At 42.3% G+C, this 16,224-nt stretch overlaps 1 protein-coding gene across 7 annotated transcripts in view; it reads left to right on the forward strand.

Annotated features, from left to right (window-relative positions):
- The window catches only part of INPP5B (inositol polyphosphate-5-phosphatase B), a 299,917-nt gene that overhangs the window by 197,017 nt on the left and 86,676 nt on the right, over nt 1-16,224 (forward strand). For 5 of the 7 annotated variants that reach the window (XM_069757108.1, XM_069757101.1, XM_069757103.1 and 2 more), the window contains 3 exons: nt 1,177-1,361; nt 8,467-8,578; nt 9,468-9,577. In XM_069757108.1, the coding sequence (XP_069613209.1) occupies nt 1,177-1,361; nt 8,467-8,578; nt 9,468-9,577 (407 nt within the window). The remainder of the gene's footprint in view (nt 1-1,176; nt 1,362-8,466; nt 8,579-9,467; nt 9,578-16,224) is intronic. The other 2 variants (XM_069757102.1, XM_069757106.1) reach the window with 1 other exon arrangement.

Raw genomic sequence — 16,224 nt, forward strand, 5'->3', positions numbered from 1 at the left:
AAAGCGCGGGGTTAAAATTTCACCTCACAACATAGCCTATGACGCTCTCGGGGTCCAGACGTGTGACTGTGCAAAATTTTGTGGCTGTAGCTGCGACGGTGCAGATGCCAATCCCGGACATACATACACACACACATACACACATTCAGCTTTATATAGTAGATATATATATATATATATATATATATATATATATATATATATATATATATATATATATATACATACATAAAGATTATTATTTTAGTATTATAGCGAAATTTAGAACCAGAAAGGGGTATAAACATTTTTTTTTAATGATGATGCATTTTGAACCTTGAGACACTTGTATCTGTGGTGAGTTTATAGTGCAAGGAAAGTATTTGTTTGATTGGGCAACATAAGTGATCATATTATAGAGCTGGGATTCTCTCATCTTGTGACTGGTATTGGTATAATATAAGAATTGCTGTGTGTGCTCTTTAAAGTGGACCAGTTACCTGTTTAGAAGTGGCCAGTATTTGATCTTATTTTCTTTCCTGGGTATTCAGTTTTTTTCTGTGTGTTTTTGAAATGCTGCATATAGTCCTGGGCCTTTTCTTTTAACACTAATTAGGTCCTTTCAAGGGTGTCTGGCTCATAGAGTAATACCGTAATTTAGAGTTGCTTAAAGACATGCCCTCAGAGAATCCTGTGAGCAATACCACCTTGGTAAAGGCCGTAGAAATTACCACCTAATAAAAAGGCCGATATCTCTTTAACCATTTGGCTGATGTAAAAACAGAGCAGGTGATCAGCGGGAATACAATAAGAACAAAAAACACCAACTTTTGACCTGGTGACAGCAGGTCCTCTCTAATACACAAACCTATAATTGACATTTTTATAATGTAAGCATTTAATAACATTATTTTCAATTATTTTCATATGGACCATAAATGTTTCATTACTTTGTCTAATGAGTGCTTTTTTTAAAAAAAAAGGCTGCTAGCTCATGACTGGTGGAGGGTGTGCACATTAGGACCTCCTGACATCTTCTATTACATTGCTTGGGGTTGCTCAATCCAGTTCTTAGTCATTATTTTCAGTAACAATCCAAAATCAGTTTTATGAAGTTTGACTTAAAAGTGACGGTTTTTGTTGTTTTACTAGACTACAGCTAATGATTAAAGTGTCTCTTCCATGTGCACTCTGCAGGGTAACAAAGGAGGTGTGGCGATCCGTTTTCGATTCCATAATACTCACATTTGCGTTGTTAACTCCCATCTGGCTGCTCACGTTGATGAATATGAGAGGAGGAACCAGGACTTCAGAGACATCTGCTCCAGGATGCAGTTTCCTGAGGTGGACCCAACACTCCCCCTGACGATTCACAAGCATGAGTACGTGTCCCATTTTACAACTTTACCACTACTGTGGTTTTGATTTCCTACAGCTAATTTTGGAAAAAATGAAACATGAATTATAGGGGTTCTGATGAATTGAGAGGTCAGAACCAATCGTAATGAATTAGGCTGCGTTCACATAGCGTTTGCTACTGCATTTAGTATCTCTGTCCGGGGTCTCAGTTACCCTAGAGAACATTATCCGGGCTAAATTTTTATTCCTCTCTCTTCTGACGTGAAGAACATGTCAGAGAAATGATGTCCTCCGGCTCTTTGTCTCCTCTTCCTGAAAAAAAAAAACTGTCAGGCACAGCCTCAATGCGCCAGACGAGACCTGCCGGCCAGCAACAGCAGGGACTTTTTCTGTTGATTCTGTTTGATCACTGTGATAGACCCAATGACAGTGATCAAAAGCCAATTATTAGTATGTCACATTCCCTACCCCCTGGGTCATCCCCTTAGTCAAATTAATTAAAAAAAAAAAAAAAATTATTGTAATGTTTTCATTCTTTCATTTTGTGTCATTAGGGTTGGGTTGGGGTTAGAGTTTTATCAAAAGTTAAGCTAAAAAAAAGTGATGACTAGTGTTGATGGCAGGTGCTTTCTACTCTAGTTGCATCGGGGGGATTGGGTGTGCACCTAGTATCACAGGTGCTATAGTGACATGCTTTAGTCTCCACCCTGCAAGTTTCGCTGGTTTTAGACCGCCCAAAAACATACGGGGATTGCCTGCCATACATGGGCTGTCCCCACATTTTTGGGGGGTATCTAACAGCCGCAAAACATGCGGGGCAGGACTCAAGCATGTTGCTCGAGCACCTGATGCGAACTGGAGTAGCGAGCACTTGCGCTTAACACAAATGACAACATCTTCAATATGACGACCTAATGTTGTCATATTCTGTGTAGTATCTTTTGGGTTCAAAATCCTCACTATACCTCTGGATAAAATTCTTGAGGGATGTATTTTCTAAAATAGGGTCACATGAGGGGGGTTTCCACTGTTTAGGAACATCAGGGGCTCTCCAAATGCGACATGGCTTATGCTTTCGATTCCAGCCATTTTTACGTTCAAAAAATAAAACTGTGCTCCTTCCCTTCTGAGCCCTGCCATGCGCCCAAACAGTAGTTTTCCCAACATATGAAGTATCTGCATAGGAGAAACGGCACAACAAATTTTGGGGTTCATGTTCTCCTGTTACCCTTGTGAAAGTAAAAAAAATAGGGGCCAAAGTATAATTTTTATGAAAATAAAGTAAAATGTCCATTTTTTTCCTTCACTATTCAATTAATTCCTGTGAAGCACCTGAAAGGCTAATACATTTCTTGAATGTGGTTTTGAGGGTGAAGTTTTTAGAATGGTGTGACTTTTGGGGATTTTCTGTCTAATAGGCCCCCAAAAGTCACTTCAAATGTGACGTGGTCCCTAAAAAAATGGTATTGTAAATTTTGTTGGAAAACTGAGAAATTGCTGATTAACTGTGAACCCTTCTACCTGCCTAACAAAAAAAAATATGATTAAAAAATGATGCAGATGTAAAGTAGACATGAAATGTTCTTAACTATTTTGTTTGGTGTAACTACAACCCCTGGCAAAAATTATGGAATCACCGTCCTTGGAGGATGTTCATTCAGTTGTTTAATTTTGTAGAAAAAAAGCAGTTCACAGACATGGCACAAAACTAAAGTCATTTCAAATGGCAACTTTCTGGCTTTATGATTATATACTACGTGGGCTGTTATATGCTACGTGGGCTGTTATATGCTACGCGGGCTCTTATATACTACATGGCTGTGCTATATGCTACGTGGCTGTGTTATATACTACGTGGCTGTGCTATATGCTTTATGGGCTGTGTTATATGCTGCGTGGCTGTGCTATATACTACGTGGCTGTGTTATATACTACTTGGGCTGTTATATGCTACGTGGCTGTGCTATATGATATGTGGCTTTGTTCTATACTACGTGGCTGTGCTATATGCTACGTGGGCTGTGCTATATGCTACGTTGGCTGTTATATGCTACGTTTACGTTTACTGAACAAGTTCTGTCATACATATTCTAAAATTCCTGATGCATTAGAATTGGGCCACCATATAGTAAGAGTATATCTATAGTATTAATCCATTCCAACCACTGCGCATGTCGTGTCTCCCCCTTTGATTTGGGCTCCGGCGCTGAGCCCACATCAAAGCTGGGACATGTCAGCTGTTTTGTACAGCTGACATGTGCCCGCATTAGCGGCGAGTGGAATCGCGATCCACCCGCCGCTATTAACTAGTTAAATGCCACTGACAAACTCTGACAGCAGCATTTAACAAGCGCATCGGGCCAGAAATTCGCGCGCCGGTGACCCCTGTCATGTGATCGAGGGTCATCGGTGCGTAGGCATAACAGCCAGAGGTCTTCTGAAGAACTCTATGGTTGTTGATGCCAGATTGCTGACAGAGCCACCCTGTGGTCGGCGCTCATAGCAATGCAGTAATTCAGCTACATAGGAGCGTTCTGAGCATCGCCCCTATGTAGCAGAGCCAATTGAGTTGTGCCAGCTTCTAGTCTACTATGGAAGCTATTGAAGCATGGTGAAAGTAAAAAAAAAAAAAAAGTTTTAAAAAATATGAAAAAAAATAAAAAAAAAATAAAAGTTTAACCCCTTTCTGACCTCGGACGGGATAGTACGTCCGAGGTCAGATCCCCTGCTTTGATGTGGGCTCCGGGGTGAGCCCGCATCAAAGCCTGGACATGTCAGCTGTTTTGAAAAACGAGAGCTTTTAGCTCATAAAAATGGCCAACCTTATGTGTACCTGGTAGCCCCCCCACGGCATCTCTCCCATACCAGGTCCCAAACCTGCCTTACCTCGCTGAGAATAAACGTCTCCATCTGAATGGGTACATGTGAAACCTCTTCCTAGACTAAAATTCTCTCTCTCTGTGGAGGGGTATTGGACCTGCTGTAATTAAAACACCTGTGGCTAGGAGGCGGAGTGCACGATCAGAAGGCTAAAGAATACATTTCAAAAACCTGACCGGCACATCCAAACATAGACTAAGTGTGAACAGGTGCTGAACCTAGAGTCGCCAACTCGTATATAGTTAGGTAAATAAGGCAGCACACTGCAGCGCCAGAACATGCAAACCCGAAATACGAAACCTGAACTGCACTACTGCACCAGAAACATGAAAAACGAGAGCTTTTAAGCGCATAAAAATGGCCAACCTTACGTGTACCTGGTAGCCCCCCCACGGCATCTCTCCCATACCAGGTCCCAAACCTGCCTTACCTCGCTGAGAATAAACGTCTCCATCTGAATGGGTACATGTGAAACCTCTTCCTAGACTAAAATTCTCTCTCTCTGTGGAGGGGTATTGGACCTGCTGTAATTAAAACACCTGTGGCTAGGAGGCGGAGTGCACGATCAGAAGGCTAAAGAATACATTTCAAAAACCTGACCGGCACATCCAAACATAGACTCAGTGTGAACAGGTGCTGAACCTAGAGTCGCCAACTCGTATATAGTTAAGTAAATAAGGCAGCACACTGCAGCGCCAGAACATGCAAACCCGAAATACGAAACCTGAACTGCACTACTGCACCAGAAACATGAAAAACGAGAGCTTTTAGCGCATAAAAATGGCCAACCTTATGTGTACCTGGTAGCCCCCCCACGGCATCTCTCCCATACCAGGTCCCAAACCTGCCTTACCTCGCTGAGAATAACCGTCTCCATCTGAATGGGTACATGTGAAACCTCTTCCTAGACTAAAATTCTCTCTCTCTGTGGAGGGGTATTGGACCTGCTGTAATTAAAACACCTGTGGCTAGGAGGCGGAGTGCACGATCAGAAGGCTAAAGAATACATTTCAAAAACCTGACCGGCACATCCAAACATAGACTCAGTGTGAACAGGTGCTGAACCTAGAGTCGCCAACTCGTATATAGTTAAGTAAATAAGGCAGCACACTGCAGCGCCAGAACATGCAAACCCGAAATACGAAACCTGAACTGCACTACTGCACCAGAAACATGAAAAACGAGAGCTTTTAGCGCATAAAAATGGCCAACCTTATGTGTACCTGGTAGCCCCCCCACGGCATCTCTCCCATACCAGGTCCCAAACCTGCCTTACCTCGCTGAGAATAACCGTCTCCATCTGAATGGGTACATGTGAAACCTCTTCCTAGACTAAAATTCTCTCTCTCTGTGGAGGGGTATTGGACCTGCTGTAATTAAAACACCTGTGGCTAGGAGGCGGAGTGCACGATCAGAAGGCTAAAGAGAGAGAGAATTTTAGTCTAGGAAGAGGTTTCACATGTACCCATTCAGATGGAGACGTTTATTCTCAGCGAGGTAAGGCAGGTTTGGGACCTGGAATGGGAGAGATGCCGTGGGGGGGCTACCAGGTACACATAAGGTTGGCCATTTTTATGCGCTAAAAGCTCTCGTTTTTCATGTTTCTGGTGCAGTAGTGCAGTTCAGGTTTCGTATTTCGGGTTTGCATGTTCTGGCGCTGCAGTGTGCTGCCTTATTTACTTAACTATATACGAGTTGGCGACTCTAGGTTCAGCACCTGTTCACACTTAGTCTATGTTTGGATGTGCCGGTCAGGTTTTTGAATTGTCAGCTGTTTTGAACATCTGACATGTGCCCGCAATAGCGGCGGGTGGAATCACGATTAACCCACCGCTATTAACTAGTAGAATGCCGCTGTCAAACGCTGACAGCGGCATTTAACTACCGCTTCCGGACGGAAATGGGTGCATCGCTGACCCCTGTCACGTGTTCGGGGGTCAGCGATGCATCGGCATAACAACCAGAGGTCTCCTTGAGACCTCTATGGTTGTTGATGATGGCTTGCTGTGAGCGCCATCCTGTGGTCGGCGCTCATAGCAAAGCAGTAATTCAGCTACATAGGAGCGATCTGAGCTTCGCTCCTATGTAGCTGAGCCGATCGAGTTGTGCCAGCTTCTAGCCTCCCATAGAGGCTATTGAAGCATGGCAAAAGTTAACAAATTAAAAAAAAAATATATGAAAAAAAAATAAAAATAAAATAAGTTTGTCACCCCCCTTACACCCCATTCAAAATAAAGCAATATAAAAAGTCAAATATACACATATTTGGTATTGACTCATTCAGAATCGCCCGATCTATTAATAAAAAAAAGGATTAACCTGATCGCTAAATGGCGTAACAAGAAAAAATTTGAAACAACAACAAAATGCAATAACAGGTGATCAAAAGAATGTATCTGCACCAAAATGGTGTACGGTAATTATAAACGTCAGCTCGGCACGCAAAAATAAAGCCCACACCTGACCCCCCAAATCATGAAAAATGGAGACGCTACGGGTATCGGAAAATGGCACTTTTTTTTTGGGGGGGGGGGGGATTTTTTTCCACCACTTAGGTAAAAAAGAACCTAAGCATGTTTGGTGTCTATGAATCACAATGGCAGATCAGTTTTAGCATTTAGTGAAACTAACAAAAAAGCCAAACAAAAAACAAGTGTGAGATTGCACTTTTTTTGCAATTTCACCACATTTGGAATTTTTTTCCCGTTTTCTAGTACACAATATGGAAAAACCAATGGTGTCGTTGAAAAGTACAACTCGTCCCGCAGAAAACAAGCCTTCACATGGCCATATTGACGGAAAACTAAAAAAAAGCTATGACTCTGGAAAGAAGGGGAGCAAAAAACGAAAGCACAAAAATGAAAAAGGGCTGCGGCGTGAAGGGGTTCAAGGACCACCAAATTTTATGAAAAAGAGTAAGAGTCAGAAAACGTCTAGAATTGAACTTTAAACTTACAGGTCTCTAGATTATCTATCAGATTTCCACTCCAACCCAGAAATTTTAGTACTAGGACCCATGCCCCTTTGATCCCATCCATAGCCCACCCTCTAAAATGCTGAAACTGAGAGGCTAGAAGGTATCCCCAGTTGTGTGGTAATGCCAAATGCCAATGCCCCCCAGGTTTTTAGGCAGCTGCAACTTTTCCAGTTTTATCCTAGGTGTTCCTCTTCCCCAAAGCAAATCCCTGAAAATGATTGTGCATCTTTCTAAGCCAGTGTTTAATAATCCAAATAGGTGAAGTGTGTAGTACATAAAGAATGCTAGGCACTTCCTGCAGTTCTGGCATATTTTTTTTGCTTTTTTTTTTTTTTTTTGAGGGGGGTGATTGGACTGTGCAGAATAAATAGTGATGTAATGTACTGTGTTGGTACAAATTTTATATCTTTTAAGGTATGTTTATATGGTTTTATATATTAAGCAAACAATTTCTTATTTTGTTTTAAGAATATAGGGATTTTGAGGAGGGTGTCTTTTACTTATTATTCATTCAAAGATATAACATTTTTTATTCTGCAATCGTCTTTTCCCTAGGGGACATGAATATGCAATTCTCTGATTGCATAGGTAATACACTGCACTACTATTGTAGTGCAGTGCGTAATCTCATCCTATCAGACCCCACCTCAGATAGGCTGTAGTGTATGGTAGACTTAGATGTTGTCGCCAGGCGCCTGGTTGTCTTACCCACTTAGCAGCACACGGCGATCAGTCTGCAAGGGTGCGGCTGGGCTGATGGAGAGGGCACTCTGCCACTGTCAGATTCCTTGTGTGTCGTTCTCACTATTGACAGGGATTACACCGATCACGTTGGTGCAGAAGGTGTACCCTGCAATCAGCATGACATACTGTATATATACATTATGGAACAAAAGTGACATTGTTCTCAGGAGTGATCTATACATCAAATAGCGTTAAGGGGGTAAGGATCACGGTTTTCTATCTGGACTGATCTAAATGTTCGCATGTAGTAAGTTTTGCAGCAGTATTGCACCAACACTAAAGTGTATTTCTGGCGATGTAGCACACTAGTTGGTCCCCTCTGATGGTCAGTACCAGGCCAGGAGACACTGCAGGTGGCTTTGGCGTCATCCTCGCTTCTGCCGCTCTCAGGAGAGCTGGGGTTCTAAGCTCCTGGAGGTACAGCAATGGTAGAAAGAGCTTCAGCTGTGGCCTTAGGTTGTATACTTAGAGAGTTGTGCATTCTTATTATTGGACTTATGCTGCAAATATTTCACCTTGCTTTACAGTGTTGTGTTATGGCTCGGAGATCTAAATTACAGATTAAAGGACGTTGACATGGAGAAAGTTAAGAAGCTCATTGAATGCAAGGACTTCAAAACGCTCTACAACTTTGACCAGGTATGAATTATGACTTTGAGTTGTTTGTGAATTCTCCTGCCATCAGGTTAAAGCATTATTATTACTAGGTGGCTACAGAGAAACGTTTCTCCTTATGGAGAGCCAAGCCGGTGTAAGGAGATTTATAAGCCACGCAATTCACCTTTGCTGAAATTAAAGCACCACCTTCAGTTGGGTTTTTTTGTTTTGTGTTTTTTTTTTTTTGGCCACTGGAGTGATATCACTAATGTAAGTTTGATGCCCCTAGTAATAAGCTTACCAGCTGCCATCTGCTGCTGTTCTCCTTGCTGCTTTGGTCGTCTTCTGCAGTTTGTGACTTGCTGGATCACTCCAGTGTTTGCTCGGCAAGCCGGAGATCACCTTCCAATGTAACTATGAGAGTCAGAATGAGAGCTTGTTAGCCTTGACTTCTGGTCAGTCAGAAGCTGCACTCACAAGATGGCAAATCACGGCCAGAAGACGATGGTTGGTAAGTACATTACTAGGGGTAGGGAACTTGCATGAGTTCCCCCCAACACTGAAATAAGAAAGAAAACAAGCTGGAGTGGTGCTTTAGCTATGCAAATAGCCTCTAGCACCCCCTATTGGAAGTACACTGAGAAAGTCATTTAGAAACTTCTATTGTAATCGCTAAGTTTCCAGAAAAAGACCCCAAATCGGTCATTATTTAAACAAGATTTTAGCGTTGTTTTTTGTTTATTTTTGGGGGGCGGGTGTGGTTTTTTGCAGTAATAATTACTGCATAAGGAGAGGTTTCTTCCTTGAACTAAATTGTAGAAAGAAAAAAAATGTATTTATTCTATTGTAAGCCTGTGGGTAAAATATATTTTTTTTAAGTTGAGAAGTACTGTCACCCAACCATTTCAAGTTTAATCTTTTTTTTTTTAAGCTGAAACAGCAGATGGACGACAAAGCAGTTTTTGATGGCTTCACAGAGGGAGAAATAAAGTTTCAACCTACCTACAAGTATGACACTGGTTCTGATGAATGGGATACAAGGTAGATGATGGAAAGTGAACAAAAAATAAGTGATTTCAATTGCTCTTCACTATGCTGAAGAGTAAAGATACATTTCCTCCAGAAGCGTGTATAGCGTATTCGTGCCTGATAGGTGGGGTGTGACCTCTGGAATGCCCAATCTTTTGGGAGAATAGAGTTCTTCTAGCCCTATTTAGCAAAGCAAAGTGGCCACCTATTGCACAATAACTTTGAAAGCTGCATTTTCATGCACTTCTCTCTAGTCTCTCTATTTAAAGGCGTATTTTCATCTCTAAGATCTCAATATGTAATAGAAGGTATAATAATAATATTAGCAAATGGCTCCAATTGTATAATTTTTCACATTCACTATGTCGCTTACCTTATGTTCAGGGAATTGCGGTACCTTAGGTATTCATGGTTACAACCACAAAGAGCTGTCTAATTGTCTCTATATGAGTGGTCGTAACCATGGATACCTAAGCTACTGCAATGCCCTGTACATAAGGTAAGCAACATAGTGAATATGAAAAATTATACAATTGGAGCTATTTGCTAATATTATTATTATAACGACTACTACATATTGAGATAGGATCTTGGAGATGGAAATACTCTTTTAAGCCTATGGGAAATTCGGTAAAAGCTGATCAAGCAGCCCCCTAATTTTTTTTCATGGTGTATACGTCACAAATTCTTGGCATGTGAATACCTTCTTAAAGAGGTTGCTTCACTTTTTTAACAAGATGTGTGTTATTGTTAGATTTTTTTTTTAAATCGGAGCATGATGCTAAGAATAATTAAAAATGTCAAAACATTTGCAGTCCATTTTTACCTTTTGGATATCTCCTTTTGTTCTATGCCGTCTATCTCTGGTGTACTTTTCTCCGCTATATTACTTTTGGGACAGACGTGCGGTCTTAAAGAAAGATTTGATTTGACACCAGTAGCATATAGTTATTTGTATACGGTGAACTACAGGAGTTGGATACATCATTTTTATTTTCTATGGGACACTGCTGATTAGGCAGGGGTTGTGAAATGGTGGACTGTTAATCTGTATCCTTTATGATTCTTCTACTTAAATCCTAATTGTAGAAATGATTACTCAAGCTGTGGAAAGCACAGCGGGAATTTCTCTTCATAGTTTGCACTTAATGGCCATTGTTTAGTCTGTCTAGGTTGAGGAAGTAAATACAATGAGTAGAGAAGTTGCTTATCATAGTGTAACTTTCCAACTGAATGTTTGTTATTTTGTTAATCAATGTATCACTATTCCGGTTAAGTCACCAACTTGTTATTGCTGTAGTACCTATAAGGAGGGAGAAAAGTGATATATCGTTAATTTTGCATTAAGTTTTTTTCTTTAAATCTGCGCATAAATTTCAGCTGAGCTGCGAGGTGTAGTTCTCACGGATCTCTGTAAATGTGTGTCATGCTGATTATACAACCAAAGTGACTGATATCCATGTATATTTATATGGCATTGGTTGTGTAATCTCCATGACCCGCATTTACAGCAATCTATGAAAATTGCGTCCCACAAGTCTGTGCTGAAACATGTGTAAAAATAAATCGTCCACCGGTAAAATAACCCTCATACAAGGTATAGGTTTTGGAATGCTTCAAATTAGTAAAAACCATTATCCCACAAATATGTGTAAAGAATCTCAAAAACGTTTGCTAGCCTCATGACTGGATTGACCCAGAGAAAAAAGATAACACATTAATTATAGTGCACAGTGAATGGTGTGAAATTGCATGTTTTTTTCCCCAGTAAGTTTAGACGTTATATGTAATCTGACAATCTTCCAGGATATGAGGAAAGTGGAAAACGTGTAGATGTCGCATAGCATGCAAGCTGTACTGCTGACTAACTGTTTTATCCTCCATCAAGCACTTTCCTGAATTAAGTATGTTTACAGTTTGTGGAGCTGGATTTCCATTTTCTTTTTTGACACAGCATTTTCCGAGCTCTGATCACAGGCGTTGAGCTGGATCTAATTTTTAGGTCTCATACCCATTTGCGAGAAAAATACCGGTCCGTAATCTGGACCGAAAAAAATGGACGAGTGCCATGCGAGTACAATGCAATTTTTCTCACATAGCATCCGTATGACATCCATATGTAGTGCATTTTTTTTCTCTGCTACTATATTTCTTCAATCATTTACAGGACCATATACAGTGTTCTATGCCACAGAATGGCAAGGTATCTGTAAATAACGGACGGCATACGGATGGTCCATATGCCGTGCATTTTTTTTTCTCTCACACCCATTGACTTGCATTGGTGAGTCTCATCCGAGATACGCAGCAAATCGCAGCATGCTGCGATTTTTTTCTCAGTCCGATTTCAGCTGAGAAAAAAACTGCACTCGTCCGTTTTTCTCGCAAATGAGTATGAGCCCTCAGTATACATGTACATACAGAAATGGCTGTAAATAACTGCACAGGACTGCTACCTTGACTGGCAGGCCCAAATGGACACAAAAACCAAAAGAACAAGGATCCCTAAGATATAACTTTTAATCAATAAAGTAAAAAAATATTCCAAAATTGGAGACAAAGCAGCAACTATACATAGAGTACCATAGGAAATATAATATATCTCAATAGTGTGTCCTATTGTGCCCTACGGGTCCACTGTGCTGATGCCTGCCTGGCAGCGGAGGTTGGCACCCTAAGTTTCAGCGGTAGGCGCCCCCACTCAACGACTACTTGCCCTAATATCCCTGCAAATCCCTATGGTAACTAGAATTGTGTCCCAATACACCCGTTGCCCAAAACGGCAAAAAAACAAAAACAAACAAGCAAAAATAATGAAAAAAATGAAAAAATACACAAAAGCGGAGCCACCGGCAGACTCTATAAAGATTGTACTGTTCAACATCATAATACATAATAATGTCAAGAATAGGGCTCTGCAAAACCACAGCTCATTCACCATGTATTGCCCAGAATAGGGCTTCATACATAATCCTATAACATATAGTAAATAATTGAAATGATGTTTGATTCATATCGTCTATAGTGCAGTGATCATGTATATCGAGTCTGACCGGTGGCTTTATGTGGATGGTTATCTCCACAACGACTGTTTCCCATTCATTACAGTTCAAAAGAATGCAAGGTCATTGTACCATGCTATGCACAATCAGATGCTACTTTAACTGTTTATTGCATGTATCGTGACTCTGTATATGGGTAATGTATAGCTAAAGAGTCGTTTATTGCAGAGCTCCATCCATAGTTACATAGTTATTAAGGTTGAATGAAGACTATAAGTCCATCTAGTTCAACCCATAGCCTAACCTATCATGCCCTAACATGTTGATCCAGAGGAAGGCAAAAAAACCCATGTGGCAAGAGTAAGCTCCACATTGGGGAAAAAAATTCCTTCCCGACTCCACATACGGCAATCAGACTAGTTCCCTGGATCAACGCCTTATCAAGGAATCTAGTGTATATACCCTGTAACATTATACTTTTCCAGAAAGGCATCCAGTCCCCTCTTAAATTTAAGTAATGAATCACTCATTACAACATCGTACGGCAGAGAGTTCCATAGTCTCACTGCTCTTACAGTAAAGAACCCGCGTCTGTTATTATGCTTAAACCTTTTTTCCTCCAAACGCAGAGGATGCCCCCTTGTCCCGGTTTCAGGTCTATGATTAAAAAGATCATCAGAAAGGTCTTTATACTGTCCCCTCATATATTTATACATTAACATAAGATCACCCCTTAGTCTTCGTTTGTCCAAACTAAATAGCCCCAAGTGTAATAATCTATCTTGGTATTGCAGACCCCCCAGTCCTCTAATAACCTTGGTCGCTCTTCTCTGCACCCGCTCTAGTTCAGCTATGTCTTTCTTATACACCGGAGACCATCTCTTTTTTATTAAGTACTAGGACAAATGAGACAAATGCATATCTTCTTGTAATTTATTTGCCTAGACTGCATTTAGACATTTCGGTCTCAATAGGGATATTCAGAGGTGAATTATCTATTACAGCCTTTAAATTAAGGATTAAATATCCCTTTTTTCTCTTACCCCATGACGGCACTAACGAGAGAGAGGGATCCGCCCTCAGGGACAGGAAACCCACAGGTTAAAAAGGCGGGACCTCTCCTCCACCTCAGTTCGGTTTCCTGTCCCCGACGGGGATCCCACAGCTCACCATCCAGGAGTCCAGGGACCATCGGGCCGAGTACAGGCAGCGGGGGGCCCTGCCACGGTCTCAGGTGGATTCCTCCCTGAAGGCGCGTTCCGGGGTCGGCGGGCCTCGTGCATATGCGCGGAGGGGAGGCAGTGAAGAGGAGAAGACAGCCTGCCTCTTCCCCTTTCAAGGACTCGATCGGTAATAGGTAGCGGCGGCTACCTGGAGGTTTTCTCCGCCGGTCCATGAGGCGCACAGGGGGTGGTGACGCCGGTCACCGACAAGCGGCAGATCGCAGAGAGCAGCAGCGGCTGCGGAAGCTCCGTCCCTCCTGTGAGCCGGTAACTAATGGGCGCGCGCGGTTCAGCGTCTTACTGCGCAGGCGCGGGGGTCACTTCCGGGGCGGCGCAGGGTACCTCTGGGTAAACCGGAAGTTACCTGGCGCCGCTCTGTCAGCATATATCCGGAAGGAAAGGGGCATACCGCTGCTCAGTGATTACCGCCATGAGTGGAATAGAGCAGTCGGTGGAAGAAATTTCACAGGCCCCTGTGACAAAGAATCCGAAGGAGCGCCATTCGTCACGGAAACCTACGCAGCGCAGCAGCTCAGGATCCCAGTGCAGCAGAGGCTCTGGTGGATCCAGGAGGGAGACGGTGGTTCAAGTGGAGGAGGCATTCTCAAAGCCACAACCGGTATCTTCCTCACATTAGGAGGGTAAGTGACCTCCGTGAAAGTGTATATTCTAATAGGGGTTTATTGTTTCCTAGGGAAAAGTAAACATAAAGTGTGCCCACTTTGTTCAGCAGATTTGCCAGATTCATGGGTTAAAAAACTCTGTGCGTCATGTATTAGGAACACCATTAATGAGGAGACGCCGAGTTTTACATCTGAATTAAAAGACTTAATTAAAACCCAAGTGGCAGACGCACTAAAAAGCGTAAAAAATCGTAAAAGAAAACGAAAAGAAAAAACTCCAGATTACAGCTCCAGCGAGGGAGATAGCACGAGTGAGGATTCAGATAGCTCTACAGCTTCAGCATCCTCCTCCGCATCTTCAGAAAGCGGTCGCAACTGTTTCCCAATAGATGAAACGGATGCGCTGGTAAAAATGGTTAGGGCGACAATGGGTCTGGCGGACACTCGTTCCAAAAAATCCGTACAAGATCTAATGTTTAGTGGCCTGGAACAAAAGAAGTACAGAGTATTCCCATTAAACGAAAAAATACAAGCCCTAATAAAAAAGGAGTGGAAAAGACCAGACAAAAAAGTACTGTTGACACCCAAAAGGAAATACCCATTTGACGACCCAGCCTGCGCATCATGGGGAAAGGCGCCAAAATTAGACGTCGCCATTGCGAAAGCCTCCAAAAAATTCGCTCTGCCTTTTGAGGACATGGGAACCCTCAAGGATCCTATGGATAAAAAGGCCGATGTCTTTTTAAAGGGGTCCTGGGAGGCCGCCAGCGGGGGGCTAAAACCCGGTATAGCTGCTACTTGTACAGCAAGAGCTCTGATGGTCTGGCTAGATCATTTAGAAACTCAATTAAAAAATAAAACCCCGAGAGAGTCTATACTGGACTCAGTGTCAGCAATGAGAGGTGCCGCTGCGTATCTAGCAGATGCCTCAATAGACTCAGTTAGGCTGACGGCAAGATCAGCTTCTTTCTCAAATGCGGCTAGGAGAGCATTATGGCTGAAGTGCTGGCCGGGGGATCTGCAAACTAAAGCCAAGCTGTGTTCCATACCGTGTGAAGGGGAATATTTGTTCGGTCCCACCCTAGACGATGTCCTCGAAAAAGCGGTGGATAAAAAGAAAGCCTTTCCAGGATTCCCAAATCAGTCTTACAGGCGGCCCTTTCGAGGGAGAAGGTTCACACAAAGACGCCCCCCAAAAAACCAAAAGGAGGGGTGGGAAGCAATGAGGGTGCGCCCCAGGTAGGAGGGAGACTGACTCACTTTCTTCAAACCTGGGAAAAAATTTCTGGAAGTGCCTGGACTTTAAACATCATAAAGACGGGCCTAAAACCAGCCTTTCACACAATGCCACACAGTCAGTTTGTGGTTACACCACAAAGAAAATCGGAGATCGAGCAACTGAGTATCCAGAGGGAAGTTCTCAGTCTTCTGGAAAAGAAAGTCTTACAGGAAGTTCCACGACAGGAAGAGACGAGGGGATTTTATTCTCCACTTTTTCTTCGAACGAAGCCGGACGGAACTTTCAGGGTGATAATAAATTTGAAACAACTAAACAAATACCTGGTGATAGAGAAATTCAAAATGGAAACAATAAAATCATGTGTCAGATCCCTTATCCCGTCTTGTTTCATGACTGTAATAGACTTAAAAGACGCGTATTATCATGTGCCAATACATCCGGAGTTCCGAAAGTACCTCAGAGTGGCAGTGATGATACAAGGGAGATTAAAACATTACCAATACAGAGCTCTTCCGTTTGGTCTAGCCATTGCCCCAAGGGTATTTACAAAATTAATGGCGGAAGTAATGGC

This window comes from Ranitomeya imitator, chromosome 3 (assembly GCF_032444005.1).
Source record: "Ranitomeya imitator isolate aRanImi1 chromosome 3, aRanImi1.pri, whole genome shotgun sequence".
NCBI lineage: Eukaryota > Metazoa > Chordata > Amphibia > Anura > Dendrobatidae > Ranitomeya > Ranitomeya imitator.